The sequence below is a fragment of the Pithys albifrons genome, chromosome 6 (genome assembly GCF_047495875.1).
Source record: "Pithys albifrons albifrons isolate INPA30051 chromosome 6, PitAlb_v1, whole genome shotgun sequence".
Classification (NCBI taxonomy): Eukaryota; Metazoa; Chordata; class Aves; order Passeriformes; family Thamnophilidae; genus Pithys; species Pithys albifrons.
This window is the reverse complement of record NC_092463.1, coordinates 53,552,672-53,572,961: the sequence shown is the minus strand read 5'-3', so window position 1 is coordinate 53,572,961 and position 20,290 is coordinate 53,552,672. Positions and strand designations below refer to the sequence as shown.

At 41.7% G+C, this 20,290-nt stretch overlaps 1 protein-coding gene across 4 annotated transcripts in view; it reads left to right on the top strand.

Annotated features, from left to right (window-relative positions):
* The first annotated feature begins 504 nt into the window (after window positions 1-504).
* Window positions 505-20,290, top strand: part of LMO1 (LIM domain only 1) — a 63,820-nt gene continuing 44,034 nt past the window's right edge. The window contains exon 1 of one of the 4 annotated variants that reach the window (XM_071559510.1): window positions 505-570. Coding sequence is in view for 2 of the 4 variants with exons in the window: in XM_071559507.1 (XP_071415608.1) it covers window positions 9,944-9,968 (25 nt within the window). In the remaining 2 variants the exon portion in view is untranslated. Of the gene's footprint in view, window positions 571-4,259; window positions 4,758-5,475; window positions 5,510-9,782; window positions 9,969-20,290 lie in introns of those variants that run through there. The other 3 variants (XM_071559508.1, XM_071559511.1, XM_071559507.1) reach the window with 3 other exon arrangements.

Sequence of the window (20,290 nt, the reverse complement as noted above, 5' to 3'; positions counted from 1 at the left end):
AAAGAAACAAGAAGTAAACCAAGAATTTAGGTCTAGCTACTTTCATTTTGAAAAAAAAAATAACTTTGTGCTATGGAGAGAAGCAGCAAAACTTCTGAATAACTAATTTATCCACTGTAAATTTATCTAAAAGGTCATTACAGATTGTAAAGTCTAATGGCTTAAAGTGCCAGCCTTATATCACAGTGGTAAAGAACTCATTCTCTCCAGGCAGTATTTTTGAAGCTTTGCCATTTTTCTTCTATCAAAGGAAAGGCTGTATTTTTAACATGATTTTCTTTTTTAAAAAATAGCCTGTATTTATGAAAATATTTAAAATTCATTTCATGCAAAACATAGTAACAGAATTGAGTGATTTATTTTCACAATGTATAGGCAGGGAAGTTAAGTAGAGTTTATAAATAATTGAGGTCTGTAGATCTCAGGTATGTATTTAAGTGGTCTTTTGAACTGCCACCTGTGTTCTGTGTGAACATAACTTTTCAGAGCTTGTGATTTTCTTCCTTTACAGGACTGTTGAATTGTGGTATAAGATCAGGCCCATGGTCGCTCTCTTCTGACACAAGCGAGGTAGGTGCAAGTGATTCTGAAATGGGTAATAACACAGAGATGTTTGGGATCTAATTTAGTACAGAGCTGTGAAAATTTTCTTGGTTATTTGTGTGAATTCAAGAAATAAACCCCCTGTGTCTATACTGCAGAAAAAAGTCTCATCTGCTGAGAAATCTGACTTTGAAAATAACTGCTAAATTCACCATGTGCATAGCAGTCTTTGGTATGGCCTAGTGCTGCTTCACTGTGGGATTCTATCTGGCACGTGACTTAATCACCTTCACTTTTGTTTTGATTTTTTTTTAATCCTGTGAACTGAAACATAAAATAAAAAAACATATTAACCTCCTTGATGAAGCTTTATAATTCCCAACACTGAAACATTAACCAAGTCCTTAATTAAGAGAGACTGAAAGTAGAAGAATGCTTTTATGTCATTAGCTGGTTTTTGCTCCAGTCATCTGCCTCATTCAAGCATAGGATAATATGAAACCTCACGGGTCTGCTAAAGGCTTGACTTAAGTATATTGTGGACTCTGCAATTTAATAAGAATGGCACGTTGTTCTTAAGAAATGTCATTTTCTCTTGCTTGTGCTCAAACAAAGGAAAAAAGTAAGAGCAGCTAGTGAGCGAGAACCTCAAGTATAGATCCAGAGCTCTCATCCCCCTAGCCCTTGGTGCACAAAGATGTGTATTCCTGCATGCCTCTTCCCTCACACACCAGGAGGAGCAGGCATTAGTATTAGAGCAGAAACTTTCCTAGGCAGAGCACAGCTGTTCTCTTTTTTTCTGTAGTTTCTGCAGTATTGAGCATGATGACTTCTCAGAACTGCCTAGACAGGGAGTGTGTAAGGTACCATAATTGAATGAATAACAGTGCGCATCAATGATAAACTGGCACCACAGCAACAGTGTTGTCTGGTCCTTCTCTGGTAGCGAGCTGTTTTAGTGCTTTGTTCCAGAGAATGGAGGGTTGGGGAACTGAGGCTGATTCCCAGACAGTGATCAGTGTCAGGTTTTCCCAGTAACTCATTATGGGGCCAGTTACCTATAAAGTGCTTTTTAAAGGAATAATCTAGATGTTCCTTGCTAGTGTCAAAGTACTTAAAAATAAGTCTGGCAAAATTCTTCCTATGAGAGTTTTAATCTACTGGGTGAAGGAGGCTCAAAAATTACTGAAACTTTCTACTCCTCTGAAATTACTCACTGAACAGACATAATGGGAGAACATCCAGGACAATGTTTCACCTCACTAAAAAAGTAATTTACTTAGAGTGGGGACCTTTACACTGGGGTTCATCTCTTCACCTTATTGAAGTTGTAAACCCAAAAATCCCCAAACTGTAACTTTAGGATTACAACAGACTGTTTAAACTGCAGGATATGTGTTTGGGAATGGAACATTTTGGTGGTTTTGGCATTATTCTGTGATCCTTTCTCATGTGCATATACATGTTCAAAATTCTCTCTTGCTTTTTCCCTCCACCTCTTTCTTCTTCACCCCCAGTAACCACACCTCTCTCAGCTCAAGTGCAAACATCACTTCTTAAGAACAATACCAAAGTCAACATCCATTTCCTCAGTTTCTTCCCATTCTACCCTTGGCATCCCAACAGTGACCTTGAGCTCTCAGTAAGTCTGTGCATCAATGAAACCACATCACCCCTGTGGCAAGCTCAGAATTAAGGCTCAAGAATTGCATACTAAGATCCTGAAATTCTAGCTTTGCGCCCAAAAGTCTCCTTGGCCACACTGAGAGAAGGAATGGGCTCAAGGACCAAAAGTACACTCAAAAATGAGTTAATGCAGGATGTTCTTCAGGGTCAGTATTTTTCAAGTGCTGCTGTGTTCTTTCACAAGAAGAGGCAAAAAAAAGATTCATGGAGTTAGAAGGGCCAAGTTCCTGTGGGTGTAGTAGATGCCACAGAGTGGAAATTAAAGACCAGAGAATTAACAGGGTTTGTTGTGTTAGAAAGCTGAAAGCATTTTTATCCTTATATGTGTGTACTCAGAGAAAAACATACTGCACTAATGAAACACAACTTTATGTTCCAAGTCATATCTATGCTGCAAAGAATGAATGTAGCTTATGAAGTGTGTTGCCAAGCAGTCTTAGTTATGAGTTTGTTTGGTTTATTGTAGGGGTGAAGAGTAAGTGCTTGTGAGGTTTTTCACCCCCTTGGCTACAGGTGAGATGCACAAGGTGTGTCCTAAAGTGAATGGGTAGAATTGCCAAAGAGGCAAGTTTAATAATGGATGTCTGCACATGAGTGAATGGGGAACTGAGAAGGTGAAAGTTCCCATGAGATGATGAGAAGCATTTTCTCCCCTGAATTCTATCAAAAATTGTCTCTCCCCTTAAGGGGAACCAGCCTGAACAAAAGTCAAAAAAAGGCAACATGGTGGGACCTAAATAAAAGCTAATAGATGAGCTGAGCTAATAGTAGTTTCCTGATATATAAAGCCAAATGGATTAATGGATCAGCTCATGCATTGCCTAAGGAAACAAAAAATCTTCAATACTTCTGTGCACATTGAGGACATGAACAATAAAGGTCTTCAGAAAGTAAAAACCTAATTTGGGGGAATCAATTACTGCTTCTTTTTTTCTTACCTCTTTATTTATTTATTTTATTTAAAGGAAGTTCACAGAGAGGTAAAATTTGGGTAACACACAAGCCAGAAGTCATGCATCTCAGACACTACAATGATGGTTGATCTTGGCTTGCATCAGTCTTGCCTAGGCTCTTTTTAGCATTCCAGCTTCAGCTAATGGAAATTAAGCCCATTATGGTAAACGTAGGAAGCAAGTACATTAATAGTGGGCACTAACATTAATTCAAATGGTAAACAATTCAGAACTGTTCCCAGTACATACTAGACTATGTATCATCTTACCTGCTGCTTCAGAGGGCCACTTCTTTCACAGGTTTTTAAAGTACAGAAGATTGTATGCCACAGAATTTTCTGCTTTGGTAAACTATTTGCAAATTCTGCTTTGCTCCTCATCAGTCCTGTATACTTTTATCTTTTTGGATTTGGTTGTAAACACTTTCACTCTAGAACTGACACCATTGCAATGCCAATCTGTTCCTTACTTTAAAAACAGAGAAGCAGACGGGGTAAATTTAGTAAAGGCGAGATGCGGGGAATATTCTCATGCAAAGGTAGAAAGAAAATTGAGCTTATTTATACAGTAACACGTGCGTTAGAGTAATGCCTCCCTTCCTTGTCTGTACGCTTCCCCATTTTCTCTCTCTCACACGTATATACACACACACTTTAACTGTGCTTTTGTGTTTTGTCAGAATTAATGAGAAAAGTTCCCTTGCCCTAGGGGTAATTAGTGTCCTTGGAGTTAAATAAGCTAATACTTAGACACCTCTGGCACAGGCAATTATGTTTGTGTATTGAATAATTGATTCAAAGAGGGGGGGAAGGGGCTGCTAATCAGATCTGAGCATAATGAATTGATTTAATTAACAGGGGAATCTGAGGGTCCCTGGGAAATGTGTGCATTTATTCAGCAGCAGGAGAGAGTGCAAAGCACATAAATTGAGAGAGAGAGCGAGCGAGCGAGGCAGGCGGCAAGTGCTTTTGCTTTCAGTGATAGGTTCACATCTTTCCTCCCTCCCACCCCCCTTCCTTTGAATATAATTTTAGATTTAGAGTGAAATCAAGAGAAAAGCACTTTAGAAGCCTGGAAAGATCTTGCAGTAGCAACAGCAAAGGGGAGAGAGGTTGTGAGCGATCACACGCGATTACATTAAGACAATTTTTGACAGCGCAGGTTGGGGAAGGACGGAGCAGGGAGAGCACTCCCCGATATTGGTCCTGCCTTACCTTTTTCCTCTCCCCCTCTCCCCCCAACCTTCCCTTCTCCTTTGATCCCTAAACTGCCACTCGAGCTGCGGCGGCGGGGCCGGGGGCGAGGCGGCTGGTGCAGCAGCCCGGCTCCAGCTCTCCGGCGCCCAGCGCGGTCGTAGACCGCCGCAGCCGCGCTCCAAACTCGCGTCCCGGGGCAGCGCCGGTGCGGCCGCGCCGCTGCCCCCGCCTCGGCAGACGCCCCGGTGCCCGGCCCGGCGCCTCGCCCGCCCCGGAGCAGCGCGGCGGCGGCTGGAGGGGGAGCGCCCCAAGGAGCCGGAGCGGCGGCGGCGGCGGCCGCCCTCGGCGCCCGGGACAATGGTGCTGGACAAGGAGGACGGTAGGTGGGATCGGGGCGCGGGGCTCGCTAGTCCCGGCTGGGCGCCCGGCGGCGGGAGACGGCGGGTGGGGACGGACGGACGGACAGACGGACGGTCGGGGGGAGCAGTCCCACACCGCGGCAGGGCGCTGCTGCCCGGCCTGTCCCGCACCGCACCGCTCACAAAGCGGTCCCGGGGGCGCCCGGAACGGCGTCCCTTCTGCCCCGCGAGTCGCTCTCCGCGGTGTCCAGGCCGGGCGGGGCGGCGCAGCGGTGACCGCGCTGGGGACACGGCGGCGGCAGCGCTGTCACCGGGCCGCCATCAGCGCCGCTGGCCTTAGTGTGTGTCCCCACCGGGCCAACTCCGGTGGCACCCGAGGCCGCGGCGCCGAAATGCCGCCCGCGCTCCCGCTGCGGGCAGGGCGGCCCTGCGCGGTCGTGTAAATTGCAGTAAGAACGTCCCTGTGTCGAGCTCTAGTGGGGGGCTCTAACTCGGAAAAGTGGATGCCACGCTGAAGAGATGAAGAGACAAGTGGGAGCAGCTTTCCTTCGCTGTTTTGTTGGATTCCCCCCCCCCCCCCCCCTTTCCCTTCCCCCTGCCCTCTTCCTTTGATCTGGAGTTTCTGCCTCAGAACGGTGAGAGTCCGCCCGCCGCGACACCGCCGAGTCGGACGGGACACGAGGAGCAGTGCCGGGCTGGCGTGTGCGAGCGGCTGTGGGAGGGGGCCGGAACGCTCACAACCAGAAGGTTAAATGCTCACTGCCCCGGAGAGGTGCGTGGGGAGGGAACCTCGCTGCACGCTCGTCACATGTCTCTGGGCCGAGAATCGCTCTCCCAGCCGGTCTGAGGGTTTTTTTGCCTCTAATTTCTTGAAGCTCTCTGAAGTAAACTGATGTAGTGTTATTAATAGGGTCTATAATGCTCCCAGTCGAAAGCGCGTGTGTTAGAAAAGAGAGAATGAACTTATCTAACTGGCCAGCGAGAGATAACAGTAGAGAGACTTTTCTCATCCCTCACCCCCTGTTCACTAAGGTTAGGTAATGACCGAGGAATTAAGTAAGGGTAATTTTTTACTTGTATGTGGAACAAGGTTTGTGTTCTCTCTGACCTCACTTTTCGGGATGACCTGCATTGGAAGAGTCCCCTGAATTTTGCCCGACTGTTAGAGGAAAAGCGAGGAAGGGCTCTTAACATCTCTGTTAATACCCCTTAATAATAACTGGGTGATGTCTTCATCCCGGTGACTCTGTCAGGGGGTGCCTGCCAACCTGTATCTGTTTCAGTGTGATTGACGGGCTAACAGCGGGTTGCTGCCTCCATTGCAGAGGCAAGAGGCACAGGTGAGCTGAGAGGAAAAACGGAGATCTGGAGAGGGTTTCCTAATAGGGGTATTTGGGCTCTTTCAAGTGTCGCAGACATAGTCATTAAACACAAGGTGCTCGGGGCCGGCGTGATGGTGTTGAAAGGAAATGAAACTAGAACCGTTGATTATCCAGACAGTTCTCGACAGCCTCCTTCCAGGAGATCTCATGAGCAGCTGCATAAAAGCGAATAGTGGTGGCGATGGTAAAGAGGAAATTAGTGCAGGGTGCACTTAAAAAGGAGTAAAGTAGGAAACAAACCCCTGATGAGAGGGATGTGGAGATCAGAGCAACAAGGTGCACTTATGCCTAGGAATCTCCTGTGCTGTTGGTAGTTATGCTTGAGAGGAATCACGCTGACTTTTACAGGTGCACTGGAGAAATGGGAAACAGGAGGTGAGCCTGAGACAAGAAACTTTTTTTTTAAGAGGTTATTTTGCTTTTGTACATTTCTTTCTGTCTGATTCAAATCGAGTCCACTTGCCCGCTCATCTGTGAATGTTAAAAAGGGAATACTGGACCTGCGTAGGTTACAAATGAACTAAAATGGAAGCTTTTGCTAACTAAACCAATACCCTTTGAAATCAAGCTTGAATGAGCTTGTTAATAAAAATGGGTCTGTTTTACTCCCATAAATGGCTTTTTCTTTTTCCTTTTTTCCACCCCCTTTTTCCCAGAGGCCGGTCTGATTTTTACCATCTAAAACCACCACCGTTGTGGCTAGTATTCAATTCCCCCCTTGATTTAAGAGGCCTCACCATGTAGGGGTTTTCTTCTTTTGAGGTCTCAGGCAGCAGTGGAGATACTCATAGCTATTACTGTGTGGAGAAGACAGGACTTCAGGATTACTTCTCCCAGAGGTCCTGGTGCATCGCAAGGAAGACACTTGCTGCCTTGTAGGTAAAAGTTGCAATATGCCCCTTGCTTTTACATCTCTGAAGGCTACTTGGCAAGCTGGGCCATGGCCTCAGAGGCAGCTGCCCACTCTTCCAGTTCCAGGCCAGAGCTGTAGCGGTGCCTTAGGGGTGTGTGCCAGTCCCAGTGGGACACCAGTATCACCCGCGCAGTCCGATAACTGCTATACAGCGTTGTGAATGAAAAGCTTCCTTGGCAAGCAGGTTCTGTGGTTCTGGGAAGTAGTAGAGACACAGTAATACTTTTCTGTGGTCTTTACAGGTATCACTGAGGATGAAGGGCAGACTGAAACAATAACAACAATAATAATGTTTTTGGCTTGATGTGTTGTGGCATCGCGTCAAGTTATGTCAAAGAAATAACAGCATTTTTCATGTTTGAAGCGACATGATATAACTTGACTGATGCAACATGACTGGATATTAGAAAATACTGGTTTACAGTGGAACTTTGGCAGATACCTTCCCAAAACAAACTGAGAGAAGAGACACGAGAGGGGTAGGGGAGAGAAAGGTTTGGAGTGAAAAACTTCAAGGCTTGCATTTTAGTCAGTTCCACTACGTAAATCACTGCCGAATTTGCTGTGGGCAAGCCAACCTACACACCGTGTGCAGCGCATTTATAAATTTCAAGGTAATAAGAGTTAAGATACTTCTCAAATACGTAAATGTTTTGATTGCAAAGAACAAATTTCTGCTTAAAAAAGTAAACTGACATCAGGTATCATGATTAATTCCAACAGATTGTGTTAATTGTGGCTGACTTTAATTGCTGTACAAATGTGATGGGGGTTAGAAAACTTTTTTTTATTGTTATATGAAATGAGTAAGCAGATAAAGTGCTTAAAAAAAATCTGTTTGTGAAGTGAGTAATCCAGCCTCTGTGACATGATGGAGCAGTAAAGGAATGAAATGTACATTGATCCCGTACTGCGTATTTTTTCACAAGTGCGTTACGTCTCCTAGTTTGCTCTGCCGCAGAAGTCAGCTGTGACAGACAATGGCTAACTTCATTTTTATCAAAACCTTACCTTTCCTGTAGTTACCCGATAGTGTTAAGTTGAGATGTACCATTTATTTTGGGGTAAGTTTGTCCTTTTTGAAGGTGATAGGGTGGAAAAGTACACAAACAGAAAGATGGAACATTTTTGGAGTTCACCATTTTCTCATGGAGGCCAATAGTGTATTGAAAATATTAAACTATCTCAAATCTAGAAAAGTCTGGTTTTGATAGTTTTTTCCTAGATGCTTTTATCTATTAGACTTTCATCTTCAGGATAAAGTCCTCCTCCTTTTTAGCTTGTGACACTTGCTAAAAGAAAGTGATTATTTATGGTGGTTGCACTCTTATGCTAAAATACATATTCAAAACTTGCAAACTACTATCACTAGGAAACAGGAGTTGTTTGAACCACTAGATGAAAACAGTTCAATGTAAAATGTTACATTTAACACCAAGTATTCTCAAGGACTGTTAGGATTAAGCATTGTGAATAAAGGGGGAAGGAAAAGCCACTTCAGCTGGGGATAAGGAATCTAATTAAAAATCGGTATTAAGGATATATAACTTGAGCTTGCTATCATGCTCTGTGGAGTACCAGTGTATCACTTGTAAAGGGGAGGAAGAAGTATCATTAAAGCAGAAATGAAATGTTTTCTCGGATTAAAAGACTGAGATGAGTGAAATGGTGCTGTTGATCTCGGTAGCGAAGTGTCTGATCCCGCAATCCTTACGAGAGCCATTGGAGACAACAGATGACTTGTCTGAAAAAGGGTTGAGGGTTGCGAGGGGAAGAATAAAAGACATGGGCTCCCAACTTGTCACTTTATATTTGGGCATTGATGGCATTTCTGAAAAGTGGAGCAAACCTGTAAGGGTTTGTACCACATTTGATTAGGTACATTCATTTTAATATCGACCTAGTGAAAATGGAGCTGTATTCTCTGGAGTATTCCCTGAAACTAATACCTGCATCTGAAAACAAACCCAGAATGTTTGTACAGAAAATTAGTATCAAGTTTTAGGTCACCAGAGATGTGTGAAATCTAGCTGTGAGCAGCAGGGCTGGTGTAATGCAGCCCGGGTCGGATCGGCGTCAGATGCGTAGAGTTCTGCGCCTGTGACCTGTCAGAGCTACTGGCTGGTTTCAAACAAAATCCCGGCCCTTGGGGGGGCAAATCTGGAGTATCCTCCGTGCTGTGGATCAGGCTGTCCCAGGCACAAAGCGCGACGCTGGCCGAGAGGCGGGCGGTGCGGGTCCCGCCGCGGCCGGAGGCACCTGGGCGGGGGCCGGGCGGGCTGCAGGTGGTGCTGCTGAGCCGGGAAGCCGCGCTCTGCCAGGAAACCCTGGCAGCAGGACGAGAGGGGGCCCTGGGAAACGTGTGCATTTATTCAAAGCAAGTGTGCAAGGCTCACCAATTGAGAGGCAGAGGCAGCAGTAGTCAGGCTTAGGTATTCTACCCTCTCTGAGTATAATTTTAGATTTAGATTCTGCTTAAATCCAAAGGGAAAACACTTTATAAGGCTGAAAGCTGTGTAGTTGCAACAGCCAGGGTTATGAGCTATCAAAGGCAATTACATTAAAATAGATTATACTGCGTAAATTGAGCCATTTAGAAGGTGAGAACCAAAGAAACAGCTCTGATCTCCCTTCTTTCTAAATTGCAGTTTTAGTTCCTTGCAATTCTGAGGCACAAAAGTAGGTGAAACTGCTTTTGTATCTGCAAAGTGCTTTATTTCTGAGTGTAATTCTAACTGAGTGCAATCTAGGTTAAAAGCTGGACAACTGGGTAATTAGAGCTCACTTACTGCTAAAGGACGATCAGCTGTACCATAGCTCATTTGTGTTCCCAGAGACTTGTTCTCTTCTCCCCTGAGTGGAGGCTGCTGGAAAAGGAGCATTTGTCCCCGGACTTTTCTTGATTGCAGAGATGATGGTGCTGGACAAGGAGGACGGTAGGTGGGCTGAGATTGTGTAAGCCTGTGCTTGGTGTCTTCTGTGTGCTGCTAATGTAGAAATAAGTAGTTTTGAAACAGATGTTCTCTGTGCGTATCAGAGTGCTCTGCTTTCAGCTTCTGATGTTTTTCTCTTGTGTAGGTAAAAGCATGCTTGCTCTTTATGGTTTTTTTTATCTTTTACATGATCGAACCAGTCAAGAAGGATTTACCCCAGGCTCTGTTTGCTGAAGGACACAGCAGAAACAGCTTGAATTTTTTTCTTAGTATCTATTTAGATTTTTCTTTCTGCAAGTTACTCTAATATATCCATTTTAACCTGTTTATTTTAACAGCTTTTATTGTAAATCTAATTTTGAGATTTTCTTTCCTTTTCATTGCATGTCATTTGGGTCTCTTTAATGTGCACCTTTAATATCTATTTCTCACAGGTTTTCTTCATAGCTGTAAACATAATGACAATAAGCTGATAAGCTGCTCTGGAAAAAAAAATGCATTGGTTTATTCTAAGAATTTACTCCCTTCTTTTAATGGCAGAAGTGGAGGTTCACTTGGGAGGTAATTTCATGAATGAAGCTGAAGTAGAGCTTAACTTATTTTAGGACTTCACATTTACTTATTTTTTAAGGCTGACTAGTCCTTGTCAAGGATGCTTAAGGGGGTGCAAACTGATGTAAAGAATAACAGACAGTATTACTTAGTAGGCTGAATGACCTGATGCCATCTTTTACACATTGTCTGCTGGGGTGTGCAACTTAACTTCTCAGTCACCAGTAGTTTCTGGGAAAAATGTGGTAAGTCTAGTCACAACTTTTTAATGAGTTTTTTTTCTAAGGTTGGCTGGTGACTTAGGTCTTCCTTCATAGTTTGTGCACCGAAAGCAAAGATTAAAACTGAGGCAGAGCAGAATGTGTCTGTAGCCATCCACATGGACTTTGATCACAGGTGCTGCCTCTTGCCAAAGAGCTTGGTGTAGCACTTTGTGTATAGAAAGTAGGAATTGTGTCTTAACTTTTAATGCCCATTTGTAACTATTATCTCGTTATTTCATTTCACCTTTATAAATGAACTGTGCCATGTAGTAGATGGTTTCATCTTTTAAAATTTATTTCAGAAATCTCTTTTAAAAAAAGAGTCATAGGCAGTTGTCATTTGAAAGTAGAAGAAATTACTTAGTATTTGTAAGACTGTAGATGGGAAACAGCTTTTCACAGGGAGCAAAAGAGCTTGGAGAAATTGGAAGTAGAGCATTTTGGCAGTAACATTGATTTTACTTGAATATATGTATTGCTTTTTAAAATATTTATGAGAAAAAGAACTTGTAATTCAAAGTCACTTTCCTGTGTCAGGTGCTAATAGTGTTTTGTGACTAGTGCTGAAAGCTCCCCAATGCCAATAATATGTATCTTCTAGTGTTTAAGAACTGAATTAGTACTGTATTGGAGAACAATTAGGAAAGAAGGCTTGACTACTGAAAGACCAAAAGTCTTCTGGTAAAGTTTTTCTTCTCTCTCTCTTCTCCTTGCCTCCTAAAAAAGGGTAAGGGGGAAATACTACTCAGTATTTTATACCCAGCATTTTGAGGTCTACCTTGTTATAAATTTGATTTCTAAAATGATCATTATATTCGCACGCATAGAATTTGAATCTAGTGTCTGGGATGGGATGTGAGGTTTTGTTTCGTTCTGGTGTGAAATACTTGGCACAATGAAAAAATGTGGACCTTTCTCAAAGATTTTACACCTTTAAAATATGAGATGAAGCAGAAGTACGTCATTATCTGTGCCCACTTTTATGAAGATTCAATCAGATTTTGACTAAGAGTTGACCAATGCAACATTGAATTCTGTGTATAATTTGCCTTGCCCTTCTGAATTTATTCCATGCTAATTAAGTTGGCATCCCAAAACTGGTAAATAATCTTATTCAGGGAGAGAAAAAAAATAGGTGGCTTTCTGTCTGTTAAGATCTCATAAGTTCCTTTGTTAACACAGTATAACTTTTAAAAAAAGAAGTAGATGTGGAGCATCTGTTACACATCTTCTAGATCAGCTTTGCAGTTGACTGGACTGTGGATAAAAGACACGCTAAGTGGTTGAGTATTGCTTATGCTGGGAAAACAAATGAAGCTAACAGGGTTTCAAAGGCTTTGAAGCAGTGTCACTCTCAGAGGTGTTCAGTTGTTTTCTTTGGCAATATAAGTTGAAGCGAGCTAGTTTACTTTATTAGAGGCGTAAGGCTACTCTTGTAACCTTCCTCTGACTAAGATGAATTTGGCTAACTGACCTTGTTTCTTTCTGGACCACACGTGTTGTGCTGGGTTAGGGATTTTGGGAGGATTTTTTTCCCCTCCTTAGGACTCATCTCTTTTTAAGGACAGCAGCATTTTCCATATTTTGTTAAATCTTCCATTTCAATTTGTGCTTCCCTATAAACTGTGTTCTACTATGATGGAGCAATGCAAATCAAGTAGAATAGCCCAAATTAATTCTTCACATTGGCGGCAGTGTGATTGCCTGCATGGAATCAATAATGCATCATAGAGGGATCAAATTTTGGAGTATAATGTGTGAATAATGCTTGACACAAAACAAAAATTCAGTCATCATAATAGCAATTAGGAAAAAGCTGCAGCTTATCCCAGCTGTAATCTCTGCTAACAATGAAGCACAGCCTGGTAATCAGCATGTATGGTATGAAATGCACTAATGGAAATCACGGCTCTTTGTTATGTTTGTGAGGGGTGAAAGTTTCCTTTCAGCTAACTTGTGCTGTGTTAACTAGACAGTGTATCCTTCAACCAAATTATGGAGTGTGTGAGCACTTGTAAAAAAACACTGATCAGCTGTGTGTTCATCCCGATGTTTGTATAGACCCCAAATCACAGATTCTTTGTGTTATCCAGCAGAAATCTGTTTAAATAGATTGCAAGAGTAGGCCAAGTAAATAATATCTCAGAGGACTCCATTAAACACATACCTGTATACAAACCTTGGGTTTTATTTTTAAAACATTTCATAGTTTCTTTAAAAATTATAGATACTCATTGGTTATGTACACTGAGGTTGGAGAACGGGGTCTTAGGTTGATGTGAGGTTATTTAGGGCATCGAATATTAGGTAATTTGAAACTGGATTAGTAGCAGCAGTTGAGTTCCCCATAGTGTAAGAGCCCATCTTACTCTGCACAGAAGGGAAAAAAAACCCCAGCATTTGGAATTAGAAAAGCAGTGAAATTGATTGTATAATAGCAGTCACAGGAATTGTGCCACAGTGCCCTAGCCAGGACAGCAGAACTGTGGATTGGCTTCCCAAATGAGTATGCCAGCTGCCATATGGAGGTACCTATAGATAGGTATAGGATTATGGAGAAACATCTATCTCTGGCACCAAAGGTCCAGACAATGCTTTTCCATCGATAAAAATCACTATACACACAAAACCAGGCACCTACGAATTGTGCCATGTAGGAAGAAGAGCTGTTCTATGTGCTGCCAGGATCTTTTGTTTCTTTTTAGCATACCTTTTTTGGTATACCTATTGAGAAATCATGTAGAAATAGAGAGGGGAAAATGGCAGAGTGGCTTTTCCCTCACTTGATGTGGAATTTAATTTTTCTTTGCCTAATATTCCTGAAGGTATCTTTTTTTTTCTTTTTTTCTCCTATGCCTCTCTACACCAGACCTTGTCCATGGTCCACTGCTATCTAGCTTGCCATATATAAAAATCACTGCATATCTACCCACACATCAGCTTATTCAAAGAATGATTGATAAAGGTCACCAAAGACCTTATTTTTGCCCACTTAACTGGGTTACCTGTACCTGTTAGTTTTTTGAGGGCTTGATCTTTACACAGGTGAACTTAGTGTAATTTTGGAGGTTTCATCTGGCTTTAGTTTATGACGCAATGTCCTTTTGTGACTTAAATGTACAGGAGTGGATTAATATATTCATGAAGAAGAGATAGGAAGTTGTCAATGCAGTAATCTGAATAAAACCAGAGCACATTTGGCAGCAGAATAAACCATGAATCTCGTTTTGGCCATAAAGGACAAAACAAATTTGAACTGTTTCTCTAGTGCTGACTAAGAGTGGAGCGAGAGGTGATCTTCCTAGAGGTGCTCTCTACCCCTGAAACAGCGATACAGAAGCATGATGGAACCACAGGATAGTAAAGTAATTGCCTATACTTTTTCAAGAAATGCAGGGAACTGCAGTTGGAGCACTGATAACCTAGATATCCATTTAATGAAATCTCATCCTATGAAAAGAAGAATGAAAGGAGTTAGCAGGCCTAAGAGGAGCAAGCTGCTTTGTCTAAGAGTATTCCTGCCAGGCAGTCACTTAGTTTCTAGTGTTTTCTTCAGAACTAGATAGCTGAAGGATCTGGTTGGCCTCTGTATAGGGTGTCATCATACTTCATTCCCAGATGCTGTTGACACATGACAGTTGTCTGGTTGACATAAGAAGCATTAAAACAGTGTAGGAAAACTTTCTGCTTGGGTAATAGGGCAAAAGAAAAGGCTCGTCCTTGGAAATTAGTTTGCTCTAATTTTGGTTTAATACAGTAGAAAGTACATTTGATACCCTGGCAGCAGAACATAATTTTTCTTCTTTTGAGTTAGTGTTAAATTTTATTATCTTTAATAGATACAATGGGAACATATCAGCCTGTTTGTCATAGCCATTCCAAAAATGCTCTCTTATGGCAGAATCTTCGGAAAAATTCCTTTTAAGAGTAGTGCATTATTAATAAAGTAATCCATTAGGTCTGGTGATAAAGGGTCACAGCAGTGTCTGAAATACGTTTCTTAAATGGTTAAGAAATTTATCATGGTTGGAGGATTAATTGATTTAATTTGGAGGCTTTCTTAAGGTTTCCAGGCGTTGAGTTTGGAGATGGTTTTATTCTCTTTGGAAATGTGCTTGCTGTTCTAAGTTTTGCTTCGCTGTCATTAGCATGAACTATTACATTTCTGCTAAAGGCAAACTGTTCTTTTAGCATTATGACTGATTGCATCTGTGAGTAGTCCTACTTAGGTAAAGAATATGAAAGTTTATGGCAAATAAGGTATTGTACTTGAAATCAATTCAAAATCAGAATAATGGTATCAAGCATTAAGTGGTGCCGTATAAGAATAAAAAAGGCACTGCAGATGCTGCTAAATGCTGAACTATAAAACTCTAATGGGTCTATATCTTTTAAAAATGGGACAGAATTGTCATCATTTAGAATACATAGACATTGTTTTAAACTGTATAGAAATCACTGCCCCCAACTTCAATAATGTGCGTAACTGTTGCCAGGGAATGATTTATTCAGTGAATGTTGCTCCTATTCACCGAAGACTTGGGGGTGGAGGAAAGGGCGTTTAAAAATGAAAGTTGGTCACTATTAGATTAACATAATTAGATGGTCTGAGAACAATTCACCACAGCCACTGTTTTTCAGCTCTCAGTGTGTGTGTTTTCTCTGCCCTCCGATGGGATGACTCCCAAACCCAAGTTTTCAAGCACGATGTGCGCTGCTATCTCTGCAAACAGATGCTCAACTCTCCACTGAATGTTCTTACAAACTATTTTCTACTTACACTGCATATCAAAGCAGATAATGGATGCTCTTGTCCAAATTTAGAGGATGTTTAAAAATTTCATTGAACACATTTGAATTCTTTCCACCAACTGTTCTGTGCATGCTAATCAAACTGAAAGGTGATTTGGGCAGGGAAAGTACTATTTGCCGCCTTCTTTTTAAACTATTGGTATTAACAGCTCTAGTTTCTCAAAAAAAAAAAAAGTGTATGGTTGTTGCATATTCATGACTGAACTGCAGAGAACTTGGACCAGAATTAAACAATTAACCCTCTCGCCAATGTAAACATCCATTTGACTAGAAGCCAGGGATGTTCCTACTTGGTTTATTATGGATCTGAGATACAGAAATGTATTCTGGAGCACTGTGTTTCTAATAAATAAAAAAGCATAATGAGAATGTAACTGGGAAGGAAGACAAAAGCAGCCATGCTTTAAATTGTTAATGATGGTGCCAGTGGCTGCAGCTTTACCACAGCTGTTTAAATTGATCAGCTAGTGAAAATGTTTTGTTTTGGCATTTTCCCTGCATGTGCAACTCTTTCAAGGGGACTTTTGGAAGCTTTTCAAAGGGGAATCATGATCTTTTTTAAAACTAGGCTTAGAACACCAGTTTCCAGTATTTTGGATTCCGATATTTAAGGATGCAGTTCAGTTTTTCTTTTGTAAAAAGTTTTGGATCATGAGCCATTATTTCCCCTAGATTTCCTTTACCATTTTTTAATTTTTTTTTTCTTTCCCCTTCACAAATACTGCAAATTACTCACTACCCATAAAAGCTGAGGCAACAGCACTCTTCCTAGCTGTCCTTTTTTTTCCCCCCATCTCTATTTTACTGGTGCTACAGAGCTTGATCAGAAAAGCAGAAAGGGACTATGTCGATTTGCTATGCATCTTTTGGTCAAGCATCAAGTGTGAAATTGTTCTGTAAAATGTACTTTTTCAGAGGGAACTTGCTACTAATTTATTTCCTGGTTGGCTCTACCTTGCAGCTGATGTGGGTTAACCAAGACCTCTTTATTCCCTGTATGGCTTCTTACTCTTCCAGAGAAATGAGTATATGTTTCAAAAGGATGCAATCTCTTCAAGGCAAGTATGCAGGAGTAGATTGGACTTTCTGTGTGTTGATAAGTGACATGATAGAGATGTATGGGTGGAGGACTGGCATGAGCCGGTGAGCCTCAGTGTGTTTTACGGAACACCTCCTGACGTGCATTCCCACCTGAAAGAGCTTGTGAGCAAACCTACCTGGGACCTTGTGTGAAGCCTCTTCCTGGCACTCTTCATGGTAGGTGACTCATAGGTAGGCCATGCCTTAGATATGTTGAACAACTTGGTTTCTACCAAATGTACTCGCAGTGAGGGTGGGTACTGAACATTATTCAGAATCCATTATATATTTATCTTTATGCTCCTTTGTGGAAAATTATTTGTGTAAGTACCCTGTTATGGTTATGAAAGCCTAAATAAGCATCAGTCTCAAACCCTTTGACCTGTCTGCACAGAATGGAGGTCTGTTTTGAAAAGGACTCCTTTATATCTGTTTTTACTCCATGCCCTTCCATTCATTTGCCTATACAAAGCAATAAAGGGTAAAACTAAAGTAACATAAATTGGTCTGTCTTCCTGAATCCATGTCTCACTAATGTACCCAGATTAACTCAACTGTAAATTGTCTCCTTTGGATGTCGTGTCTTGCTAAAAGTTTCCTATATGATTCATGATTTGGATTGCTTTTAACAGCTATTGGCTAAGCAATATGGTAAATGTACAAGGTGATGCAATTGGCATTAGTGAGAGGATGCACAGGAGCATGTAATGCAGTCAATACTACATTAACTACTGATGCCCAATTACAGAAACTGGAAGAGTGGCTTTTAGGAGCATTAGGACTTGCAGAAGAGCTGAGATCACCTGCCGCTCCTTGCCTAAAAGCTTCACCCTTTACGCGCTGGGATCAAAGCAAACATTTAGTTGCTATTTTGTCATATATAACAATGAAGGTATTTCCCCCCTTTTTTTTCCAAAAAGTGTCACACTGATGCTTTTAGCACATGTAAAATCCTATCTCCGTATTTCAAGATTCTACTTCCATCTCCTGGGGCAAGACTTTATTTGAATAAAAACTCTTTAACCACCTCTGCATTTATTGTTTCTCTGAAGCTTACTACTTCAGCCAGCTTTTCTTTTAAAGAAATATTAAGTGATATTTAGAGTGTCCTATTTCAGTGTGCCAGATTAGGCTCCCCTTCGTTCCCTCCCAGCTCCTTCCCTTTTCTAATCTGTAGATGATTGTTTGTGACCTCAGCTGGCTTGAAGTTTCTAAAAAGAGCGTTTTAAAATACAACCAGATACCACATAAAACAGGATATTTGAGTGTGCGACCTCTCTGCAGTCCATGTTCAGATTAAGCACACATTGTTTCCACCACTGCTTTTAAACCCATTTGCAGCAGACAGCAAAGGACCACATTACACTAAAAGACAGTGCATACTTTTAGATTGAGCTGAGTGTGATCACAGCTTCTAAATCTATTTTAAAAATAATGAGCAATGTCACTGCTGTATGGCAAAGCTAGCAGCCCACAAAGTTCCTCTGGACTTGGAGTGAGATGGGAAATTAAGCGGCTCTAAGAACACCGAAATATTTTAATATAAAAGACAGCTGGCAGGTGGCTTATTGCTCTTGTTGCAGCGTTTGTCTTTACTTCCAGCTATGATATTTGGCATATCACTGCTGCTTTTAATCCTCAATGCATTTTGCCAGTATTAAAGAATTTATGCACCCCAAGTCAGCATTCTCCGGAACTAAGGCCTGGATATCTGGGGAGATGTGCCTGACCCCCTTGAGACCTAGGTGGGCTTTTGTGTTTTAGTTGTCCCTGGTTTGTTCATCTTTGCTTTCTCTCTGCACAGCCCTTGGTGCTTTGCACAGCAGAAGAGGAGGGTGGGATCTGCAATGCCATCTCTTGCTGTGGCACAGTGCTGGGCATGGGTCCCACCTTGCCTACTACCCCATGCTGGGTTAGGAGATCAGACCTCTGCAGAAGAAGAGAGAAGTAACTTCTGAATCTCTTGCAAATGACAGAGTGCTATTGAAGGAGTTGCTCTCCTTGACTGTTTTGGAAGCAGTTGTGTCGATCTTCTCTCAATAGGCAATTCTACTTTTTTTATTCTTTTTTTACTCCTGAGATTCAGTCCAATTGTTGAAGAAAAACCTTTACTAGCCTGTCTTCCTGCCATAATTATGAGCATTGGTCACATTCTCCTCCTGTTCCTGCTGAGACTGGAGTTTCATTCCCCTCTGCCATTTCATAGGTGCACCAGCGCAAAATGAGGTAAGACTGTGCCGTGAAACATAGTGACAGTCTACAGGCGCTTCCTTAGTGACCCTTTTTTTGGTAGACAGTGCCTTAACTTCTTAGCTGAGAGTTGTGTTGTTTGTCTATGGGTTTGCTCCAATGTCCCCTGTAGCTGTGCCAAGTCTGGGTTTTGAGCTGGTCCAGGGATGTTTGCTGTGGCCGGGAGCAGGAGGGGAGGGGCTGAGGAGGAGCGTGTTATTTTTAAGACAACTGTTGCTTTCAGGTCCCGATCAATGCTCTTTTGAACATCTGAGGGAGGAGAGCAGAAGGTGACCTGCTGGTTTTCTCCTTCCACTAATGTGTTTAAAAGGTGGCACCAGCAGTGGAGGCGTGGGGGAACTTGACTGAGCTCTGCCTTTAGCGTGGTTGAAACACAGAATAGTATCCTGTGCTTGATGCACTTTCCAAGCTGTACAAACAATGTTTTAAAAGTCTGAAGTACCCAGCAGGGCAAGTCAAAACGTCCTTGAGCAACTTTGTATTTAGACAGTGTTTTTTCTCTTTCCTTTGATCAGGAGGGAACAGATGTGTCTCTTCTTATGTGTGTGTTTGTGCACACCCCCTGATGTACGTGCGTTCCCTGCCTTGTGCAGGGACTGCAGCATTTAGGGTACACTGTTATTCCTCTTTGTTCTTATTACTGTTTTTGTATTTTTTCAGGGAATCAAAGTTGAAATTTAGGGAAGTCAGATTAAAAAAGGTTTTAACTTGCTCATTTCCTTATTGCTCTTTAATTTGGATAGAGTAAAAAAAATAAGGCTTCCTTTAAAAAAATATACATATGTATAATCGATTCATTGACTCCTTTTTGGGGGGGGAGGTTTAAGCATTCGGTCTAAGTGGGCTGCTCAGTGAAATTTGTACATTCATAAAATAGCTGATTGAAAAGCAATATTTCAGATAAATACAAGCCAGCGATCTATCAGCAGTTGTAATAAAAGCTGGGCTTCAGGCTGTGATTTTATTTTGAAATAATAAGAATTGCTTTATTCTTTTTACTTGAGTTACCATGGTAATTCTGTCGTGTAGCAGTGTTATATTGATTTAGAAAGTGGACAGTAATATTTCTTTTGTGTTATTCTGTTTCTAGGGGTTGATTTCTAATTTCCACTTGGAGATTACTTTTATAAATTTCTTAAGTCCTTCCACTTTTTTCTCTAGCAGTGTAATTTTCCTCTCACACATTGCTATTTTCTGAGCTTATTGGTTTGCTCTTATTTTAAATTAAACTTGCTGGTTTCAAATATTGAAATGACATCTTTGTCTGTGTCTGTACTTTGGTTTAGCAAAATATTACAGTCTGCTGTTTTATCCTTAATAATTTAAGGGAAGCTTTATGTCTGCCATCAGTGGTTGTTGGTAACTCAT